Raw genomic sequence first — 19621 nt, 5'->3', positions numbered from 1 at the left:
AAAACTGAACTCAAGAGACGAAGGTACTTCGCAGAAGTCAGAGTCACGAATTCGCAAGCATATATCCATGCGAACCCTTTCCTGTCCGGCTTTCAAGAGGAGAAACTGGGCCCGCAGCCCAGATCCTAAAGCATAGGAACTGAACCTATAACCCCTTCCCCTGACTCCTAGATTCCCAGGGGAAATCTCCCGAGTCGGGCACCGGTGACCACCGAGGGGACCTCAGCGTGCACGGAACGTGCGGAACTAGGAAGAGGAATTTCCAGCCCAGCTGGGCGTCTCTGATTGGCTCCCGGCTCATCTTGGAACTCTGGGGCGTGAGGCGTCACTTCCGCCGGGCCCGCCATCTTGTTCCCAGGGGCAGTTGGCGGAAGAGATCGCGCTCCGTGGCCGCCGGCTCGCCTTCTGCCGGGAGTTCTCGCAGCTCGCGTCTCGGCGTTTGCTCTCGATCCAGCGTCCATTCGTCGGCGTCCTCGTTGCCCTCCCTCACCCAGCCGGGGGACAGCGAGGCGGTCCCCTCTCCCGACGGCGTTCCATGGAGTAGGGTCCCGGACCGTTGTCCCGAAGAGCGAGATCGAGCTTGGCCCCCCTCCCCCTCCCTTCTCCCTCCCTCCTTCCTTCCGCCGCAACATGGCTAACAACAGCCCCGCGCTGACAGGCAACTCGCAGCCGCAGCACCAGGCGGCCGCAGCCGCGGCCCAGCAGCAGCAGCAGCAGTGCGGCGGCGGTGGCGCCACCAAGCCGGCGGTCTCGGGCAAGCAGGGAAATGTGCTGCCGCTGTGGGGCAACGAGAAGACTATGAACCTCAACCCCATGATCTTGACCAATATCCTGTCGTCGCCTTATTTCAAAGTGCAGCTCTACGAGCTCAAGACCTACCACGAGGTGGTGGACGAGATCTACTTTAAGGTACGAAGAGTCTTGGCCTGGGGGGCCAGGGGGCGGTCGGGTTAAGCTCGGAGGAAGGTATACGGTTGGGCGGAGGCAGCCCTTGAGGTCTGAGCATTTGTAGGTGCGGGAAGGTGGGGAGGGGGAGCGGTGGCCAGTAGTCTGCCAGGGAGGGGTCAAATGGGGGCCGCCCTCTCATTTCTTTTTCAGATTTTTAGGGCTGGGAGAGCCCGCCGCTATCGAACTCTCCTCCCGCAACCTCCTGCCCACCCCTGGGGGGAGTTGGATGAGAGGGTAGAAAAGAGTAACCATCCTCTCCAGTTTACAGCTTTAAAATTATTCTTTTTGACGTGCATCTACTCAGCACCAACTTGTTGGTGCTTCTCCCGCTCACCCTGGGCCAGGGCGTGTATTGACTACAGTGTTGGCCTCGTGTTGTTGGTATTCTCTATCCGATCCAGACAGGGAAATGGTCAGTGCGTGTTGCGGGTGGGGGTGGGAGGGTTGAGGGTGGAGAGGAGCCAGTGCAAGAGGTGTGCAGAAGAAGGCCTGGAAATTTTCCCAGCAGGAAGTCAGGAGTAAGTGGTCTCAGTAACTTGTGCATTGGGCTTATTTAGAATTATCTGGGCCCTGGGCTTCTGCGGCAGGGTCGGTGCTGGCTTGGCTGTGCTGGGGAGCTCACCTGGCGCCTCCTCACTGCACTCTTGTCTCAGTTCTTGTTTCGTTAGCAGGATTGACTCAGTCTTGCAGCGAGGCTCGGAGCAGCCCAGGGTCGCAGGTAGAGGTATGCACTATTAATCATGCTCAATCGCCATAAATGCATTTCCCTGGTTAAATGAACGGCTATTTAGGTATTTTTTGGCCATTGGTTTTGGGCTTTTCTTCACCAACTAGATAGGTTTCCTCCACTTACCTGCAAATTATATAGTTTAAAAATATCTTCCAGGCCTCTTACGGTTAATTAATATTTTAAGGAATATTAATAATAGAATTAATGACCTTTAAATATTTTAGCTAGAGCATCTAATAAAATACCATCCATTTTGTTTATTTGACTCTGAAAACACTTGACAGACCACATAAAGTATTTTCTGTGGTCTGAACATATCTGTAGAGGTGTTAACAAAAGGAAATTCTCTTTATTTGCTTTTAGGTTATATTTTATCCACAATCTACCCCCCCCCCAAGTGATTAGGTTATCAAAGGATTTGAGATAGTAGTTTTTTTATAGAAAACATATTTTGAGAATACAGTTCAACCTTGGGTATGTAAAATACACTGAAATTTTGTTATCCTTTTACAAGAGTATTGTAAGTAATTGTAATACTGTGAACTAGGTTTTTTTTAGCTTTTAAAAAGGTAAGGCCTTTTTCAGCATGAATACAGTATGGTGAATATTTAATTCTTAGCTTTGTGTAGTAAACTTCAAACAATTGAAAATTGGGTTCCTGCCCTTTTTGTGGCAGGTTCTGTTTAATAATACAGGCAGATGTTACTGTGATAGAGGAAAAGTTTGTTTTCAAATTTCAAATACTGTGTTTTGAAAACTTAAGATTATAGTAGAGATAATTTAAATTTAGTTGTAAAATTAAAGACCCAGGTTTTGTTATCAAGATGTCCAGATCAAATAATTACTGAAATATGTATGCTTCTAGTTTTAAGTCGGATTTTGTCTTGCATCCACCCCTTTGGCTAGCCGGGAAGGAGTTGAAACATCTTTAATATAGCAAACTGGGGGAACGAAATGAAATAGTAAAGCAGTGCTGAGGAAAATAGTATAGAGCTCTAAATGCGTGCTTTTCTGTCTGAAGCCACTGAAAAAGATTATAAAATGTAATCATGGATGGGTAAAAATACAGTTTTAGAAATGCATAGTGAAAGAACAGGGTTTAATTTTGTTTTTATTTTAGACTAAATATGGATCTTATTTTTCCAAAACACCTTGAGTTATATGTTATTGAGTTAATATTCGTTCTTTGCTATTTTTAGGTAAAGTATGTGGTTTTTATAGGGTACTCACTTCAACAAAGACGATATTGTATCGATTACACTTAATATAATGAATGACTAGTCACACTCAGTTTTTTGGCAGTTTATATCATGGGGAAAATTGACTTGGTTCATGTAATTAGGCTGAAAATAAATCACACACTAACGAGAATGGTCTGTGTAGGCGTGGTCCTTGTAATTTCATCTTTAATCAGGAGTGAACATAATGCCTGTTCATGGTAAAAAAAAAAAAACCAAAACATACAAAGTTCCATAATTTTGCATTACAAGTAACTTGTTACTGTTTTAACGTACATACTTCCAAGTCATTTGTTTTATAATGTAAAATTTTAAACCACCATAAAATTATCAAGGGTGTTGAAGAATTTTTTTTGAAATAAATACTAAAACTTCATTGATTCTATTTATGTATTTATGTATTCATTTTATTTATTTATCTTGATCCTTTCTATTTAAATTGGAGCCTTAAATCCAATTTAAAATGAGAATTTTTATTTTTTTAGGCAACTCATAATAAGATACAAAGTTGATCTGTTATCAAATATTTTTTACAAGTATATGAGACTACTAGAAATCTCTTGGCTCCACACGTATCCACTCTCTACAAAGCTATTTTAATGGAATCTCTGCTCATAAAGCTGTTGAGGTTTTGTTAAGCCCTGGCAGTTTTATTGGTGCTCTTTAAAATCTAAGCAGTTTTTAAAAGATGTTTTAAAGTTTAAAAGATTTTAAACAAAATACATGCATCATGTCAGAATACCCAACTTCCAAACATTTGGAAGAAGCTGCTCTGATATGGAATTGGGTTTACTTTAATCGTGGTTTTAAAAATAATTCAAAGTATGAATGTTTGTTGTGTTCCTCTTTTCTATTTCAGGTCACACATGTTGAACCTTGGGAGAAAGGAAGCAGGAAAACAGCGGGCCAAACGGGGATGTGCGGAGGGGTAAGTAGAAGTACGTGCATTTTTCAGTTTTTCTGTGTCTGATAACTAAGTTGATATTTAGGAAACTAAAAGTCTGACAGTTACCCAAATGGCAGTTGACAAAGCTTAGAAGTTTGTTTTTTTGTTTTGATCTAAATTCAAGTGTCTGGTGAATGGGGTTAGAAAAGTTACTATTTATTAAAGCTCCATTCTCAGTTCTGGATTATATCTTGTTATTAATACCTAATGGGATGAATCATTGGTGTCAAATGTCTCTGTTAATTTACTATTTTATCTTAACTGTTTCTCCTAAAGGTTCGAGGTGTTGGAACAGGAGGAATAGTTTCTACAGCTTTCTGCCTGTTATACAAATTATTTACCCTGAAGTTAACTCGCAAGCAAGTGATGGGTCTCATAACACACACGGACTCTCCATATATTAGAGCTCTTGGATTTATGTATATAAGGTAAGCATGCATTTATCTACGTTTCTATTAAATATGTCATTTTAAATCACATAGCCTAATCAATCTTTTGTTATTCTAGGTACACACAGCCCCCTACAGATCTATGGGACTGGTTTGAATCCTTCCTTGATGATGAAGAGGTATGTCAACAAGGGTAATAATTAGTTTTCTTCTGATTATTCTCATGTTTTTAATATCTTTTATTTATTGGACGCTTAGTGTTTTTCAGAATTTTCTGTAGTTAAATTTATTTTACTCATACTTTTGGAATGAATGTCCTTTTACTAAGACTTCGTGGACTTTATATACCTTAGGTTAAGTTTCTTAAATTTATTTTTCTTATTTCTTAACTGTTTAAGTGTGTTTTGGTAACAATTGAAAATTTATTCTTTCTAATTAACGTTTTGTATATTGCATTGATTTGACCTGTGCAGTTGATAGTGACTTTTTAAGTAGGCCATGCTCAAGATTGAGGCGTTAAGACCTGCGCATACAATACTAATTATAGCACTTTCTTCTCCTGGAACTTTTCAGTTCTTTATGCTCTAACTTCTTGCACATGTTAATACTCCCACTTGCATAGAAGGACAGAGTCAAAGAGCTGAGTGGGAGTTAAATAGGGTGAGAATTTAGATGACTTATTCAAGATGATCAAAATATTTGAATTCTAGCTTTCTGACTCCTGATATACTATGCATATTTATAAAGCCAGAAAAAAACCCTCTTTTAAAATTTGTACTTTAGGTTTTTTTTAACTAAAAAAAATTTTTAAAGCAAGCTCTACACCCAGCATAGGACTTGAACTCATGAGCCTGAGATCAAGAGTCGCATACTCTTCTGACTGAGTCAGCTAGGCGCCCCTTTTTGTTATTTAATTATAAATCTAGTTTACCATTCAAGCTTAACAAGGTTGAGCTTGTTACATACATTCAGAAAGTAAAAGTTACTTTGGGAATCGTAATTATGTCAGATTTAAATCATATATATACATATATATTGATATGCTTACACAGTGAAGTCCAAGATCTCAAAAGGTACTTAAAACATACCTGTATTGTCTATACATAAGCTCCCACCATTTTGTATTATAAGGTCCATAAAGTAAACTTTGAGTGCTATGTTCCAGTAGTCCTATTTAAAACATTTATTCAAAGGATTTATTAAAGGGTCATTCTAATAGAGATTTTTCTAGTGTGTTTTTGTTAATTCGTGCACACCTAAAAAAAATCTCACTAGTGTAGGTAGACAATGAGAATTTTTCTCTGCATTTTTTTGATGGGGGCTGTTTACTGAATTGTTTGTATTTTTGGAGAAGCAAAAAACATACTAGGTGATAAATCACAATCTTTAAATTGTTTTTCTTTTTAGATGAGATTTTTCAGGCCAAAGCACTTCTCTCTTCTATATTTAAAAAGCATGTTCCTCTTTATGATTGGTATTGTATTAGGTTTGTTTCTGAATGCTTCTATTTAATCTGTTTTTTATTGTATTTACAAACCTGAGGATCTCTATTTAAGCTAACTTATTGTTTTCTTCCTTAGATATCTGCAGCGATTATATTTGGAAATACTGTATATCTGAACACTTAAATGTGTGTGAGTGCAAGCAGTTTTACCTTTAGCTCTTGTTTTCCTGTTTAGATAACAAATCTCACTTTCCTTGTGTGCTTGCACTATAGGTTTGGGACTGACAATAGCTGACTAACATGTCCTGAGCTGTGAGAGGGCATAGCAAGAAGGCCTTCATGCGGTAATGACCCTTTTCAGAGACAATGGTCATCATGGATTATGCGTTTCCAATTATTTGTTCATTTATTTATTTTCTACATAACTCTAAATTAGAAACCTCACTGCTTCATGGCAGTTGGTTTGCTATTGCTTCCAGTTTTATTAGGGCTTCATTTTATATTAGAGCTGTTAAAAGATATCTTTAGACATGATTGTCTGAAGTAGTTCATACGTGTAGTTAGGCTACAGTGCTAGGAATGATGTGTGCAGACGTGTCCACAGAAAGAAATACGTACTTAGTAGGTATGTGGAATATTAGTTTAAGTTTATTGTTCCACAGAGTTTAGTAATCTAAGGGGCTGTTTCATACTCCTTTTAACTGAGTGAGCTCAGTGCTCTTTATGCCCACGAGGCTGCAGGATTTGTTCTCACCTGCATGCACACACTAAGCCCAAATATTTCTCTGTATCGTTCATTGCCAGATTAGTAGGGTACACAAATTAAAATTTTTCTGTTAGAATTTTTTGTATTTGAGATTCCAAAGATGGTAATATTTTTATAGTATTCACATACGTATTGAAATTGTTTTTTTTTTTGACGGCTAGGGTATCTTTTGTGTTTTTGTAGGACCTAGATGTGAAGGCTGGTGGAGGCTGTGTAATGACCATTGGAGAAATGCTACGGTCTTTTCTCACAAAGCTGGAGTGGTTTTCTACCCTGTTTCCAAGAATTCCAGTTCCAGTTCAGAAGAATATTGATCAACAGATTAAAACTCGGCCTAGAAAAATCAAAAAAGATGGGAAGGAAGGCGCTGAGGAAATAGACAGACATGTTGAACGCAGGCGTTCAAGGTAATGTAACTCCTTGAATTACTTTAAAAATAGGCTTTATACAAAGGTCCTTGGAAATCAGTGGCAAATTCGTAGGAAATTTTATGCTGTTCATGTTAGTCAGCTTTTATGCTGTTCATTTTATGGGTTTGTCACTTTTAACCCCAAAAGGTCATTTTCTGCCTTTCAAGGCCTTTAATTGTTCCTAACGTGTTTGTGTAAGTCTGGGGATGTAAATAAATAACACTGATGAAAGTTAAAGTTTTAGGATACGTTTTATTCATTGAAATGTTTTTCTTTCCTTTTTTAAATATTAGGTCTCCAAGGAGATCACTGAGTCCACGGAGGTCCCCAAGAAGGTCAAGAAGTAGAAGTCATCATCGAGAGGGCCATGGGTCTTCTAGTTTTGACCGAGAATTAGAAAGAGAGAAAGAACGCCAGCGACTAGAGCGTGAAGCCAAAGAAAGGGAGAAAGAAAGGCGAAGATCCCGAAGTATCGATCGGGGATTAGAACGCAGGCGGAGTAGCAGAAGCAGGGAAAGGCATAGAAGTCGTAGTCGAAGTCGGGATAGGAAAGGGGACCGAAGGGACAGGGATCGGGAAAGAGAGAAAGAAAATGAGAGAGGTAGAAGACGAGATCGTGACTATGATAAGGAAAGAGGCAATGACCGAGAAAAGGAGAGAGAGCGATCGAGAGAACGGTCCAAGGAAAGGAGAAGTAGAGGTGAGGTAGAAGAGAAGAAACACAAAGAAGATAAAGAGGATAGGCGGCACAGAGATGACAAAAAGGATTCCAAAAAGGAGAAAAAACACAGTAGGAGTAGAAGCAGAGAAAGGAAACACAGAAGTAGGAGTAGAAGTAGAAATGCAGGAAAACGAAGCAGAAGCAGAAGCAAAGAGAAATCAAGTAAACATAAAAATGAAAGTAAAGAAAAATCAAATAAACGAAGTAGAAGTGGCAGTCAAGGAAGAACTGACAGTGTTGAAAAATCAAGAAAACGGGAACATAGCCCCAGCAAAGAAAAATCTAGAAAGCGTAGCAGAAGCAAAGAACGTTCCCACAAACGAGATCACAGTGATAGTAAGGACCAGTCTGACAAACATGATCGTCGAAGGAGCCAAAGTATAGAACCAGAGAGCCAAGAAAAACAACATAAAAACAAAGATGAGACTGTGTGAAAATTTTTTTGTAAAAGTGGATCACATTGAATCCTATAAATGTTTGATTAAATCTGCTTTCTTTTTCTTCCTCCCAAGTTGAGATTGTGCAGTAGTTACGCACTCTTCAAGCTCCCTGTAGGCTGCATTTTCATTTCCTCTTTTGTGTAGGGAAGTGCCTTTGTAATCCCATTTATTGCATTGATGTTTTCACCCAATTGTTGAGTTTGATACATGATGCACAGATTGTTCTTGCATTTTTATTGTTTGTTTTTGAGATGTACAGTCTGTACATATGTCCTGAAAATGTTTTAATTCCTTTGGCATGGTTGCCATGTTGGTTAAATTTGTATAAGGCAATAAACTGCCACTAATTCTATTTTTGTTTTGTAGGTGTGGGATTATGGTTTGTGTACTGAAGTTAGCATGGCTGTGCTTTTCATAATAGAATGCTAAAGACTTTGAGAATGGATCTTGGATGTCTTTTATAGGAGAATTTTGTGCTTTCAGTGTATATGAAGGCAGCAGTTGTAGGATTAACATTCTTGTCCACTGTATATTATCTTGGAAGGCTCTTGTTACTATGTTACACTTAATATTCTCCACAGTTAACTTTAGAGAGATTCATGACAAGTTTGTTTCTGATGCAGAGGTTTCAATTAGGCTGTGATTTGATCAAAAGTCCTTTTAGCATTCTACCTCAAAGGGACACTGTTAGTATGCCTAAAGTTTATTCACTTAGCTTTCCTTTTTTATTTGAAAAAATACATGACATGTAATCTTTTTTTTCTTGAATTTATCAGATTTTAAAGTACTATATTAAAGGAGAAAAATAATGTCTAAAGCCTAGCATTCTTGCAGCAACCCTGTACTAACGTGAAATTGGGAGAGGGTGGGGCAGATGAGTAGAGAAATAGATTCAAGCCTGAAGCTTCCAAAGCATTTTTATAAATGGGAAATACTTAAATTATGAAACCGCTTGATATAGTGTCCTTTTTTTAAAATTCAAAACTTTTTTTATTGATAATGAAGATTGCTGTTTGAGTTTTTAAACTTAATCTAGAACAGAGAAGTATTAAAAGTAATGCTATGCTGCATTATTTAAGATTATCAACAAACTATTTGATAGATTGTTCTTATGACTTGTATTCTGATTACAGAGAACGATCATGAGTGTGGAATAAATACTGGATTAAATCCTTTATTCTGGGTGTTGGCTTTCGCCCCACTTGTCAGCATTTTTTTAAGTATTTTTGTTGTGGAAATTGAAACAGTGTTAAGAGTCCCATTTTGTGTAGAGGGCTAGATATCTCAGTGCCCAGATGACCAGTGAATTTTAAACGTGTAGACTAGAATTGGACATACCTGATAGTAACCCTTACTAGGTTCTAAATAACAGCGGTTCCCTTTGTCATTGGGTGTTCTCTGTGTCACTAGGTGGTTCTTTGGATTGGAGGATTACTTAGTTTTCACGTCAAAGGTGCTTATTGAGATACTTTGCACTTAGATCACATATTAGAATCCTTTAAAATTTGGACTTGAAGTAACTTTTATAAGATTAACTCATCTAGTTTTTCTTAGAACAAGAAATGGAGGTGCAAGGTGATTTGTTCAGTCAGTGCCAAGACTAAAAGTGAGTGTATACCATATTAACATGTTTTATCTCACTGTTCATATTGGCCAGCTTGATGGGCACTCAGAAGCCACCTTGCAAAAGTGTTAAATGGGGCAAACAAGTACATTTCAATGTACAAACAAGTCCCTTTATGTATTGGCTTAACATTTGTACCTACCTAACTCCAGAAAAATCTCATTAAATGAAGGAATTCCTTTCTGAAAAATGCTATACTTTTTTCTTTTAAATAAGTTCAGTCATGCCTTTTCAATTGAGCTTCAAGTAAATTGGCGTGACATAGAAATTAAAAAAGTATTTTCAAGTAATGAAAGGAGATGTACATTGAAAATATTTTTAGCATACCTAAATTATGGTGCTACTCCTGAATATAGTTCCTCCTGAAATATTAATTTAACCTTGTATTTTAGGTAAAATGTGGGAAGAATTTATTTCAGATAGAGATAAAAGTACTATCAAGCTGTATTTGATTTCATATGATTTTTAATGTTAAGTTTGCTCTTGAACACTTTGATAAGTGGTGGAACATGTTAATACTAATTGCTGCCAAATATGATGATTTAATTTGGAGAGAGGCTTCCTGAAACACTGGGGAAAAATGGCTGTGAAAAAGACCTCAAAATTTTTATTTTTTTAATATTTATTTTTTAGAGCGTGTGAGCAGGGGAGGAGCAGAGAGAGGGAGACACAGAATCTAAAACAGGCTCCAGGCTCTGAGCTGTCAGCACAGAGCCCAACGTGGGGCTTGAACCCACGGGCTGTGAGATCATGACCTGAGCCAAAGTTTGATGCTTAACGGACTGAGCCACCCAGGTGCCCTTCAGAATTATTTCTTGGAACATGAGCAAACTTGAAAAGCTTTTGATAGAATTATAAATAGCTTCCATCCAGTGTTCTCAGCTTACTGAAATGATTTTACCTTTTCATGTATTAACGTCTTTCACCTGTTTTCTAATGTTCCATTTGCAATTAAATACTATACATGGGCTAGTATATTCTCAATCTTGAAATTTGAATGTAAAATTTTCATTTTGATCAGTTTATAATGTTTGGTGGGTTTAGTGCCTTAGCTCCTCTAAGGCAGTGTGGTTTGGGGGGAGGGGTTGGTTTTTGTTTTGTTTTTTGTTTTGTTTTGTTTGGAGAGAAAAATGTGCATGAGTTGGGGAGGGGCAGAGAGAATCCCAAGCAGGTTCCACACCCACAGCACAGAGCCAAAACCAAGAGTTCGACAACCTGTTAAGCCACCCAGGCACTGTCCCTTTAAGGCAATGGTTCTTAGCCTTTGAGTTATGGGTTCCTTTTTAGGAATATAATGAAAGCTACAAATCCTGTCTACAAAAATAAAAGTACTCTTAAAACTTGCTTGTAATTTCACAAGAACTAAGTTGCCCTAGGGCTTTTGTGATGTTTTCTTTTAAAAAAAAAAACTGTGAGGGGCGCCTGGGTGGCGCAGTCGGTTAAGTGTCCGACTTCAGCCAGGTCACGATCTCGCGGTCCGTGAGTTCGAGCCCCGCGTCAGGCTCTGGGCTGATGGCTCAGAGCCTGGAGCCTGTTTCGGATTCTGTGTCTCCCTCTCTCTCTGCCCCTCCCCCGTTCATGCTCTGTCTCTCTCTGTCCCAAAAATAAGTAAAAAACGTTGAAAAAAAAATTAAAAAAAACTGTGATTAGGTGAACAGTAGTTGGGAAGGAATAGTAAATTTAAATTCCTGAGAGTCTACCAAAGGCAATAGCTTTGGGGTTGTTTTGTTACTTAAAAGGTAAAACGGAAAAAAGCTAATGGTACTCCCCGAAAGAGTTGTCAAATATGAATATAAATAGTTTTTAATTTGGGCAGGGATGAGCCCAGACAGCAGTTTATAATATTTTCAACTGATTCCAATGTGCAGCCTTGATTACACAACTGACTTAGTTGGCCAGTTCTCACTGGTTCTGTTGATAATTAATGGACTTTAAATTGGTTCTGGTCCCAATCTGATTCCATCATGGAAATGATGAAGTCAGCCTTGAGTAATCCAATTACAGGAAGAGCGTATTTTTATGGAGAAGGAAACACTTTTCCTGATAGTCTCAGTCTCTGAAATTCCTTCACTGCATCCTGTGAGATCTTACAGCACTTTGTGAATACTATCGAAGTGGCATTTTTTCATTTTAGGATCACTGTCATTTGTTACTGTTGGAAGCATGACAGCATGCATTAAAGAAAATGTTATTCTCATAGCCAACTTAAAATCCATTGTTGCTCAGAGCATTCATAGTCAAATTTCTGTTGCACAGGTGGAGTATTCGGGTTAGGGGAGGTTGTCTTTTCAGCCTGTTGAAAGAATGAGTTATATTTGTTCAACTTGAACAGTTGACCTTAAAGCATTTCATATACACAAACCATGAAGTTTTGTTTTTTTTTCTTTTTTTAATCACAAGTACCAGGAAAAGAAAAGCCATCACAAGGAAATCTTCACTTAAGCTTCCCTGACATACAAATACCAAAAATCCGCTAGTCTAAAGCTAGTTTTCCTTGGTCAGTACTTGTTCTGGCCATTCTGAAGCTGAATTATTTCTCCATTGGGTCCCTGAATTTAGTGGCTCCCCCACAAATTCCACCAGTCCTGGCCTCCCAACATCCCTAGTAAATATACAATTAAAGTGAGAAAACATGCTTGCTGAGCAAATGCAAGAGAAGTTCTCTTGCCCGCTCTACTTTCCTCCTATTCAGAAATTCTGAAGTCACAGATCAATGTTTTCACTCATATGTGGAACTTGAGAAACTTAATAGAAGACCATTGGGGAAGGGAAGGGGGAAAATAGTTTCAGAGAGGGAGTCAAACTATAAGAGACTTTTAAATACAGAGAACAAACTGAGGGTTGAAGTGGGGGGAGGGGAAAATGGGAGATGGGCATTGAGGAGAGCACTTGTTGGGATGAGCACTGGGTGTTGTATGTAAGCGACGAATCACAGGAATCTACCCCCAAAACCAAGAGCACACTGTATATGCTGTATGTTAGCTAACTTGACAATAAATTATATTTTTTAAAACATTCTGAAGTCACCAGTGTCCTTAATAATAGTAAATAGATGACATTTCTTAAATGCTGGACTCAATCAGCCAGTCCAGCTACTGGGTCAGTGAGCATTCCTTCCTGAATGAAATGCTCTGATGTCTGACCCCCGTTCTGGGAAGTTGAGTTATGCTGAGCCTTGTGCAGGAACTGCACGGATTTGTGGTTGTACCAGTTACCAGTTTATTTCTTCTCAGTTCCTGAATCTCTCTTTGCTTGGTGATACTGGGGCTCAGCGCTCCAAACATTTCTTTTTGCCTGCTAGCACAGTACTAAACTTGTCGGTAGAGGATACTAGAGGGATGCTGCAGAAGAAAAGCTTCTCATCCTGATTGTGTGTGTGTTCTTGCTTCGGCCGTGTGTGGGGGCCGGTGGCACCTCGTGGGAGGGCGTTTCCCAGCGAGTGCACTGGTCCCCCCACCAGCTTCCCAGCAAATCTTAAGTGGGCCACTTGCCAGCAAGCCTCAGTGACAGCCCAGTGGGTTGCGTCTGAACTAGTTTTGTTGACACCCTCTCCTCTCCAGCCCTGGGCTTCAGTAGCAAACAGTGGGTCACAGCCACACCCTCTCCAACAAAGTCAGACTCTCAGTCTTGCAAGGGAAACTGTTCCAAATTTGTTCCTTACTTGGGTCACTTGACTCAGCCCTAGACATATCGGCTGCTCCTATACCCACTACTGCTGTATTCATGAGCTCTCCTTACCCTTACTAATTAATCCCCTGTTACTAGGTACTAGTTCTCTGTATCACACTTTCCCAGTTCAAATTCCCGTGTCTCCTTTTTGGACTGGACCCTGAGTGATACAATGGAATAAGATAACAGTCATAAGGGTGCCCACCTCATTCATTAGGTTGGTTGATAACCCCTAGTATAAGGGGCTCAACCCATTAAGTTTGCTGGGAAGTTTCTAAGTGAATCAGACTGACTCCTTACAGAATTTTGACTGAGAACTAAGAATTGTCCAATCCTTAGAAGAAGGGATAAGACTTGCGTAGTTGTCATATGAGGATGAAATGAAAAAGATGAAAAAGATGGTACACTAAATACCCTGAAGCGCCCTTACTTCCTGCAGACTCCAGTTGGATTTTGTTTTTGCTTTTTTTTTTTTTGGTCTGGTTATTGGCTATCCTTGCAAATTCTTTTCCCCTTAAGATGGCCTGAGTTTCTCTACCTTGGAACCCACAAGCCTAACTCTGGTTTATTTTATCATAACCATCAGAGATCCCTGATCAGTGGATGTCTACCTGACATTTCCTTGACATTTAATTCTTATCTGTGCTTGGCACCAGTAAGAAAATATCATCTTCTTGATTGGACTTGGCAAAGAAGTCAACAAAGCAGCTCTAAGTGCAATTGCTTTTCCTTGGTAGAAATTGTCTGCCCGGGGGCAGAAGGGGGATATATAGGAAAATGAAGTTTGAACTAGGGCCACTGTAAATCTCACAGTGTCCAGTTTCTTCCTGGATGATTAATCCTACTCCATGTCCCTTCTATATCATGAAACAATTTTTTAATTTCTCCTATAAAGGCTATTTCAAATCCTCACTAGTTTCTTTTTAAAAAATTTTTAAATTATTATTTTTTAATTTACATCCAAGTTAGTTAGCATATAGTGCAACAATGATTTCAGGAGTAGAGTCCTTAATGCCCCTCACCCATTTAGCCCATCCCCCCTCCCACAACCCCTCCAGTAACCCTCAGTTTGTTCTCCATATTTAAGAGTCTCTTCTGTTTTTGTCCCCCTCTCTGTTTTTATATTATGTTTGCTTCCCTTCCCTTATGTTCATCTGTTTAGTATCTTAAAGTCCTCACATGAGTAAAGTCATATGATATTTGTCTTTCTCTGACTAATTTTGCCTAGCATAAAACCATCCACATAGTTGCAAATTGCAAGATTTCATTCTTTTTGATTGCTGAGTAATATTCCATTATATATATACCACATCTTTATCCATTCATCCATCGATGGACATTTGGGCTCTTTCCGTACTTTGGCTATTGTTGATAGTGCTGCTATAAACATGGGGGTGTGTGTGTCCCTTCGAAACAGCACACCTGTATCCCTTGGATAAATGCCTAGTACTGCAATTGCTGGATCGTAGGGTAGTTCTATTTTTATTTTTTGAGGAACCTCCATACTGTTTTCCAGAGTGGCTGCACCAGCTTGTATTCCCACCAATGATGCAAAAGAGATCCTCTTTCTCCACATCCTGGCCAACATCCATTGTTGCCTGAGTTGTTAATGTTAGCCATTCTGACAGGTGTCAGGTGGTATCTCATTGTGGTTTCGATTTGTATTTCCCTGATGATGAGTGATGTTGAGCATTTCTTCATGTGTCGGTTGGCCATCTGGAGGTCTTCTTTGGAATCCTCACTAGTTTCTTAAGTCCCCTTCTCCACCTCCATACTCATTCTCCCTTCATCTACAGAGACTATCAGATTAAAAAAAAAAAAATCCCTCAACTTGCTGTCCTCTCTCCCTCAAATGACAACATTAGCTGCAGTCACATCTATCCTGTTTTCCTCCTTACCTCTCTCACTTTTTATTCTTTGGTTAAATGTTGTAAATTCTGCCCTAGACTTATACTTCTACATTCGTGTGGCACAGACTGCCAAATGTCCCATATCCATTCTTCCTTTTTCCACAGTGATAGAATTTTTTGACTGTGTACGCCTCTTTTTTCTTTCAGTTTGATGTAGCCATGAAACCAACTTTCTGCCCAATGGGATGTAAATGGCAGCAGGAACCTTCCTTAAGAGCTTGTTGGCATAAAGTTAATCTTTTTTCCTCTCCCCCTTTACTGAATTTTGCTGCTTAGAATTTTGATATGATAACTGGAACTTTAGTTTGGACCAAGAAAAGGAAGAATTCATCCTCAGAATGGCAAACTAAAAAACTGAAAGGATCCTGGGTCTGGTAGACCCCATGAAACAGAATTGCCATACCAGCTCTCAATGCTCTGCCTCCACTATTTTATATCAGAAAGAAACTTGTCGGGGCACCTGAGTGGCTCAGTTGGTTAAGCATCCTTCTCTTGATTTTGGCTCAAATCATGATCTCTAGGTTTGTGGGTTCGAGCCCTACATTGGGTTCTACACAAACAGTATGGGACCTGCTTGGAATTCTCTCTCTCTCTTTGCCCCTCCCCTGCTACTAAGCATGTTCTCTCTCTCTCTCTCAAAATAAATAAATAAACATTAAATAAATAAATAAATAAATAAATAAATAAATAAAAACGTTAAACATCTGACTCTTAATTTCCACTTAGGTCATGACCTTACAATCCTAAAATAGAGCCCCATGTCACACACTTTCTCTCTCTAAGAAAAGGAAAAAAAAAAAAGATTTTCTCTCCCTCTGCCCCTGCCCCACTCATGCGTTGTCTCTAAAATAAAATTTAAAAAAAAATTTTTTTAAAGAAACTTCTGTTTAAGCTACTTTCTTTATATGGTTTTTTTTTTTGTCACTCTCAGAAAAGCATGATCCTGACATTACAGTTTTTATATCTGAAATTATATACCAAGTAACAAAGCCTAAAATATGTAACATTAGCTCCACAAAGGAGGTCGGATGTCAGGAGGCATAGACACAGGTATCATGGGCAAGAAAGCTGATGTCTTTTGATATGCAGCATCCTAACATTTTCTCTCTTTCATTCCAGACTTTTGTCTTTATTTTTTATTTTCAGCTCCTCTCCAGGCCTTTGGATTATTGGCTAATTTAATTTTCCTAGCATTACCCAACTGGTACACTGAGAATGTTTAAACAGACTCCCTCTTGTAGCCATTCCCCCTCTAGATGTCCTGGCTCCATACTCCTCAGGACCTAAACTCCAGCATGTACTGCTTTGCAGAATTCTGGCCCTGAAAGGAGAATTACAGACAGTTGGCAAATTTAGAAATGTGAAGTTTTAAAGTACATTTATGTTACAAAACAATGGCTTTATTGGCATTGTTTACCAGTGGAGTGTTCAGCAGTAACACTCATAACCCATTTCAACAACAATCAAGAAGTTGACATTAGGGGCGCCTGGGTGGCGTAGTCGGTTAAGCGTCCGACTTCAGCCAGGTCACGATCTCGCGGTCCGTGAGTTCGAGCCCCGCGTCGGGCTCTGGGCTGATGGCTCAGAGCCTGGAGCCTGTTTCCGATTCTGTGTCTCCCTCTCTCTCTGCCCCTCCCCCGTTCATGCTCTGTCTCTCTCTGTCCCAAAAATAAATAAATGTTGAAAAAAAAAATTAAAAAAAAAAAAAAAAAAGTTGACATTAGCCAGAACCCAGTTGGTAACATAAAATCATTGTACCTCCAGATACCGTTTCTCCCTCTTGGAACCTCCTAGCTTCTCTCAAGTTCATGTCATCAGATTCTACCATCCACTATCCCTCAGCTTGTGTCATCCACAGACGTTGAGAGATACTCCCCTAGAATTTTAACACTTATGGTCTAACGTGTGTCTCGATACCTCTTTCCTCACTACTCCTGCCATGATTCTTAGTGATTCCAGTATCCACTGACCAATCTTTCCAACACTCAGGACTCTCAATTTCTTGATCTCCTGGCCGCCAGTGGTTTTTCCCTCCACCCGACCTCAGCTGCCGATTCCAACGTTTGCATCCAAGAACTGGCCATTATCGTAACTGAAATTTCTCTGCAGCTTCTTTGCATCCAAGAACTGGCCATTATCAGTAACTGAAATTTCTCCGCCGCTTCCATTTCAAACATCCCATTCTCTGATTACCAACGCCCAAATTTTCTCCTTGCTTTCCTCTAATACCCTTGCCAACAATTCTTTGACTCCACTGGGGCCTCCTATCTGTTGTCCCTGCCAGCTCTTCACTCTCCACGGCACCCCCTTCAGCCTCACTTCCTCAGCTGCCACAGTCTGATATCATACATCATTTCCTCATAAACGCCCTCCTTTCCCTTCCTGCAGTCTCTCTCTATCATACTTGCCTAGGTATTTCCTAGTCCTAGTTGGATACAACCCTCAGTCTTCTCTGTTACCGAGCACCAGTGGCTGGACATGACTGGAGAAAATTTACGATCATGCTGACTGGTGTCTCTTAAACTCATGACCATAAACTTCCAGAACCTGGGGCTCATGTGAACCTGAGAGCGAGTGCCCTTCCAACCTCACCCTCGCCCAGCCCTGGGGGATGCCGTAGTGCTCCATTCCCGTCTCCCCTCCAGATATGTCCTGAATTCAGGCAAGGGGCACTTCTCTTCCTTCATCTCCCAGTTCATTGGATGTGGCTGCCCCAGAAGAAGGTGTGACTGACTTTTTTGCCAAGGGCAAGTCTGAGAGACTGAGCCTGAGCCGTGATCACAAACACTCCCTACAGCCAGAGGGATGAGTGCTCGCTTTGCTGTAGCCTAGCGCTCCTGCTCCTCAGGTCCTTTGCCCTTCTTTTGCCCTCTGCCTGGCATACTCTTTTCCTAGGTTTCCGAAGGGCTCATCCTCATTTCCCGGAGGCTCTGCTCAAGCGCCTCATTGTCAGAGAAGTCTTCCCTGACCACAGTAAACAAACTCTACCCCTCAATATTCTTTCTTGTTGCTCTGCTTTATTTTTCTTCATAACATTTGGCAACACCCGAAATATTAGACATTTATTACTTTAGCTGCCTATTTTGGTCTTTTCCCGCTAGAGTGTATGCTCCATGAGTATAGGGCTTTGGCTTGTTAATGTTTATATCCCCAGGGTCTAGAATAGATCTTGCTATACAGTAAGTAATCAATATATCCTTGTTGAATGCACAAACAAAAATGCCTTGAATTCAAAGTAGCCAACTTGTAGAAGGCAGAGTAGTTTAGGGGAAGGATCTCAGAGTGTTAGAGTTAGACTTGTTCTTTTTTTTTTAGTGTTTTTATTTTTGAGAGAGAGAGAGAGAGAGAGAGAGAGAGAGAGAAAATGCAAGTGGGGGAGGGGCAGAGGGAGAGGGAGACAGGCGTCCTAGGCGCTCCCTAGACTGCTTTTTTGTAAAAAAAAAAATTTTTTTTTAATGTTTATTTATTTCTGAGACAGAGAGAGACAGAGCATGAGTAGGAGAAGGGCAGAAGAAGAGGGAGACGCAGAATCCGAAGCAGGCTCCAGGCTCCAAGCTGTCAGCACAGACCCCGACAAAGGGCTCGAACGCACAGACCACGAGATCATGACCTGAGCCGATGTTGGACGCTCAACAGACTGAGCCATCCAGGCTCCCCCAAGACTGCTTTTTTAAACAACTTTATTGAGATATAACTCGGCTCTTCACTCAGCATAATTTTGCTGAAGTTCATCCAAGTTGCTGCGTGTATCAAGTTTATTTATTATTCCTTCTTATTGCTGAGTAGTATTCCATGTTTAATCATTCACGGGAAAAGTTTTTTTTATGTTTCAGTATGAAGCAACACCATGTCTTAGTCATATTCAGGGAATACCTGTATCCTAGTAGCCACTTATGGTATGCATCAAATAAACACTAAGGGACATACTTTTCCCAACTTATCTCTAAACATTGGAAACTTTTTCAACTCTCAAGTTTTCACAGTGGCAAAAACATGGGTTCAATTATGCCACAGCCAGATTCGTTAAAAAAAAAAAAAAACTAAAAACTTTCAAAATTAAGATTCCTATTAACCTTAAATAGTTCACTGGCCTCTTTAAGAAAGAAAATGTTGGTATCTGTGAAATTAAGTTTGCAAAAAGAGAAAAGAAATTCTGGTAACTCCAGGAGAACTTATACCTGCTGGAAAACTATGAACTGTCTTGTAATAAAAGCTTTCTGCTTGATGTATGAGCTCACTTAAACAGGAATTAGAACAATTCCAGGTTTCTGGTAAGATGGGACACATATAAAAAGATCCACTCTCAGATTAATAGAACTGGATGGCAATTTTCACAAAAACAAACAAACCTTTGCACGGTCATGCATCATTGTTAGAGGAGCTAGC

The 19621-nt window shown here is 39.9% G+C and overlaps 1 protein-coding gene across 1 annotated transcript; it reads left to right on the top strand.

Annotated features, from left to right (window-relative positions):
* The first annotated feature begins 412 nt into the window (after nt 1–412).
* Nucleotides 413–9207, top strand: PRPF38B (pre-mRNA processing factor 38B). The gene is made up of 6 exons (XM_047083514.1): nt 413–909; nt 3776–3844; nt 4139–4290; nt 4370–4430; nt 6645–6868; nt 7165–9207. Exons 1-6 carry the CDS (start codon nt 631–633, stop codon nt 8024–8026), a joined length of 1647 nt encoding a protein of 548 aa, XP_046939470.1. The 5' UTR covers nt 413–630; the 3' UTR covers nt 8027–9207.
* Nucleotides 9208–19621: the final 10414 nt, after the last annotated feature.

The sequence above is a fragment of the Lynx rufus genome, unplaced genomic scaffold (assembly GCF_022079265.1).
Source record: "Lynx rufus isolate CCGP_SWC_20201006 ecotype Redwood Valley unplaced genomic scaffold, mLynRuf1.p SCAF_2, whole genome shotgun sequence".
NCBI lineage: Eukaryota > Metazoa > Chordata > Mammalia > Carnivora > Felidae > Lynx > Lynx rufus.
The sequence above is the reverse complement of the archived record's forward strand: the minus strand, read 5'-3'. Positions and strand labels throughout refer to the sequence as shown.

Coding starts and splice junctions, on each gene's coding strand:
- PRPF38B (XM_047083514.1), top strand. CDS start 631: ATGGCTAACAACAGCCCCGCGCTGACAGGCAACTCGCAGCCGCAGCAC. Junction 3,845..4,138: donor AAACGGGGATGTGCGGAGGG/GTAAGTAGAAGT, acceptor TTTCTCCTAAAG/GTTCGAGGTGTTGGAACAGG. Junction 6,869..7,164: donor GTTGAACGCAGGCGTTCAAG/GTAATGTAACTC, acceptor TTTAAATATTAG/GTCTCCAAGGAGATCACTGA.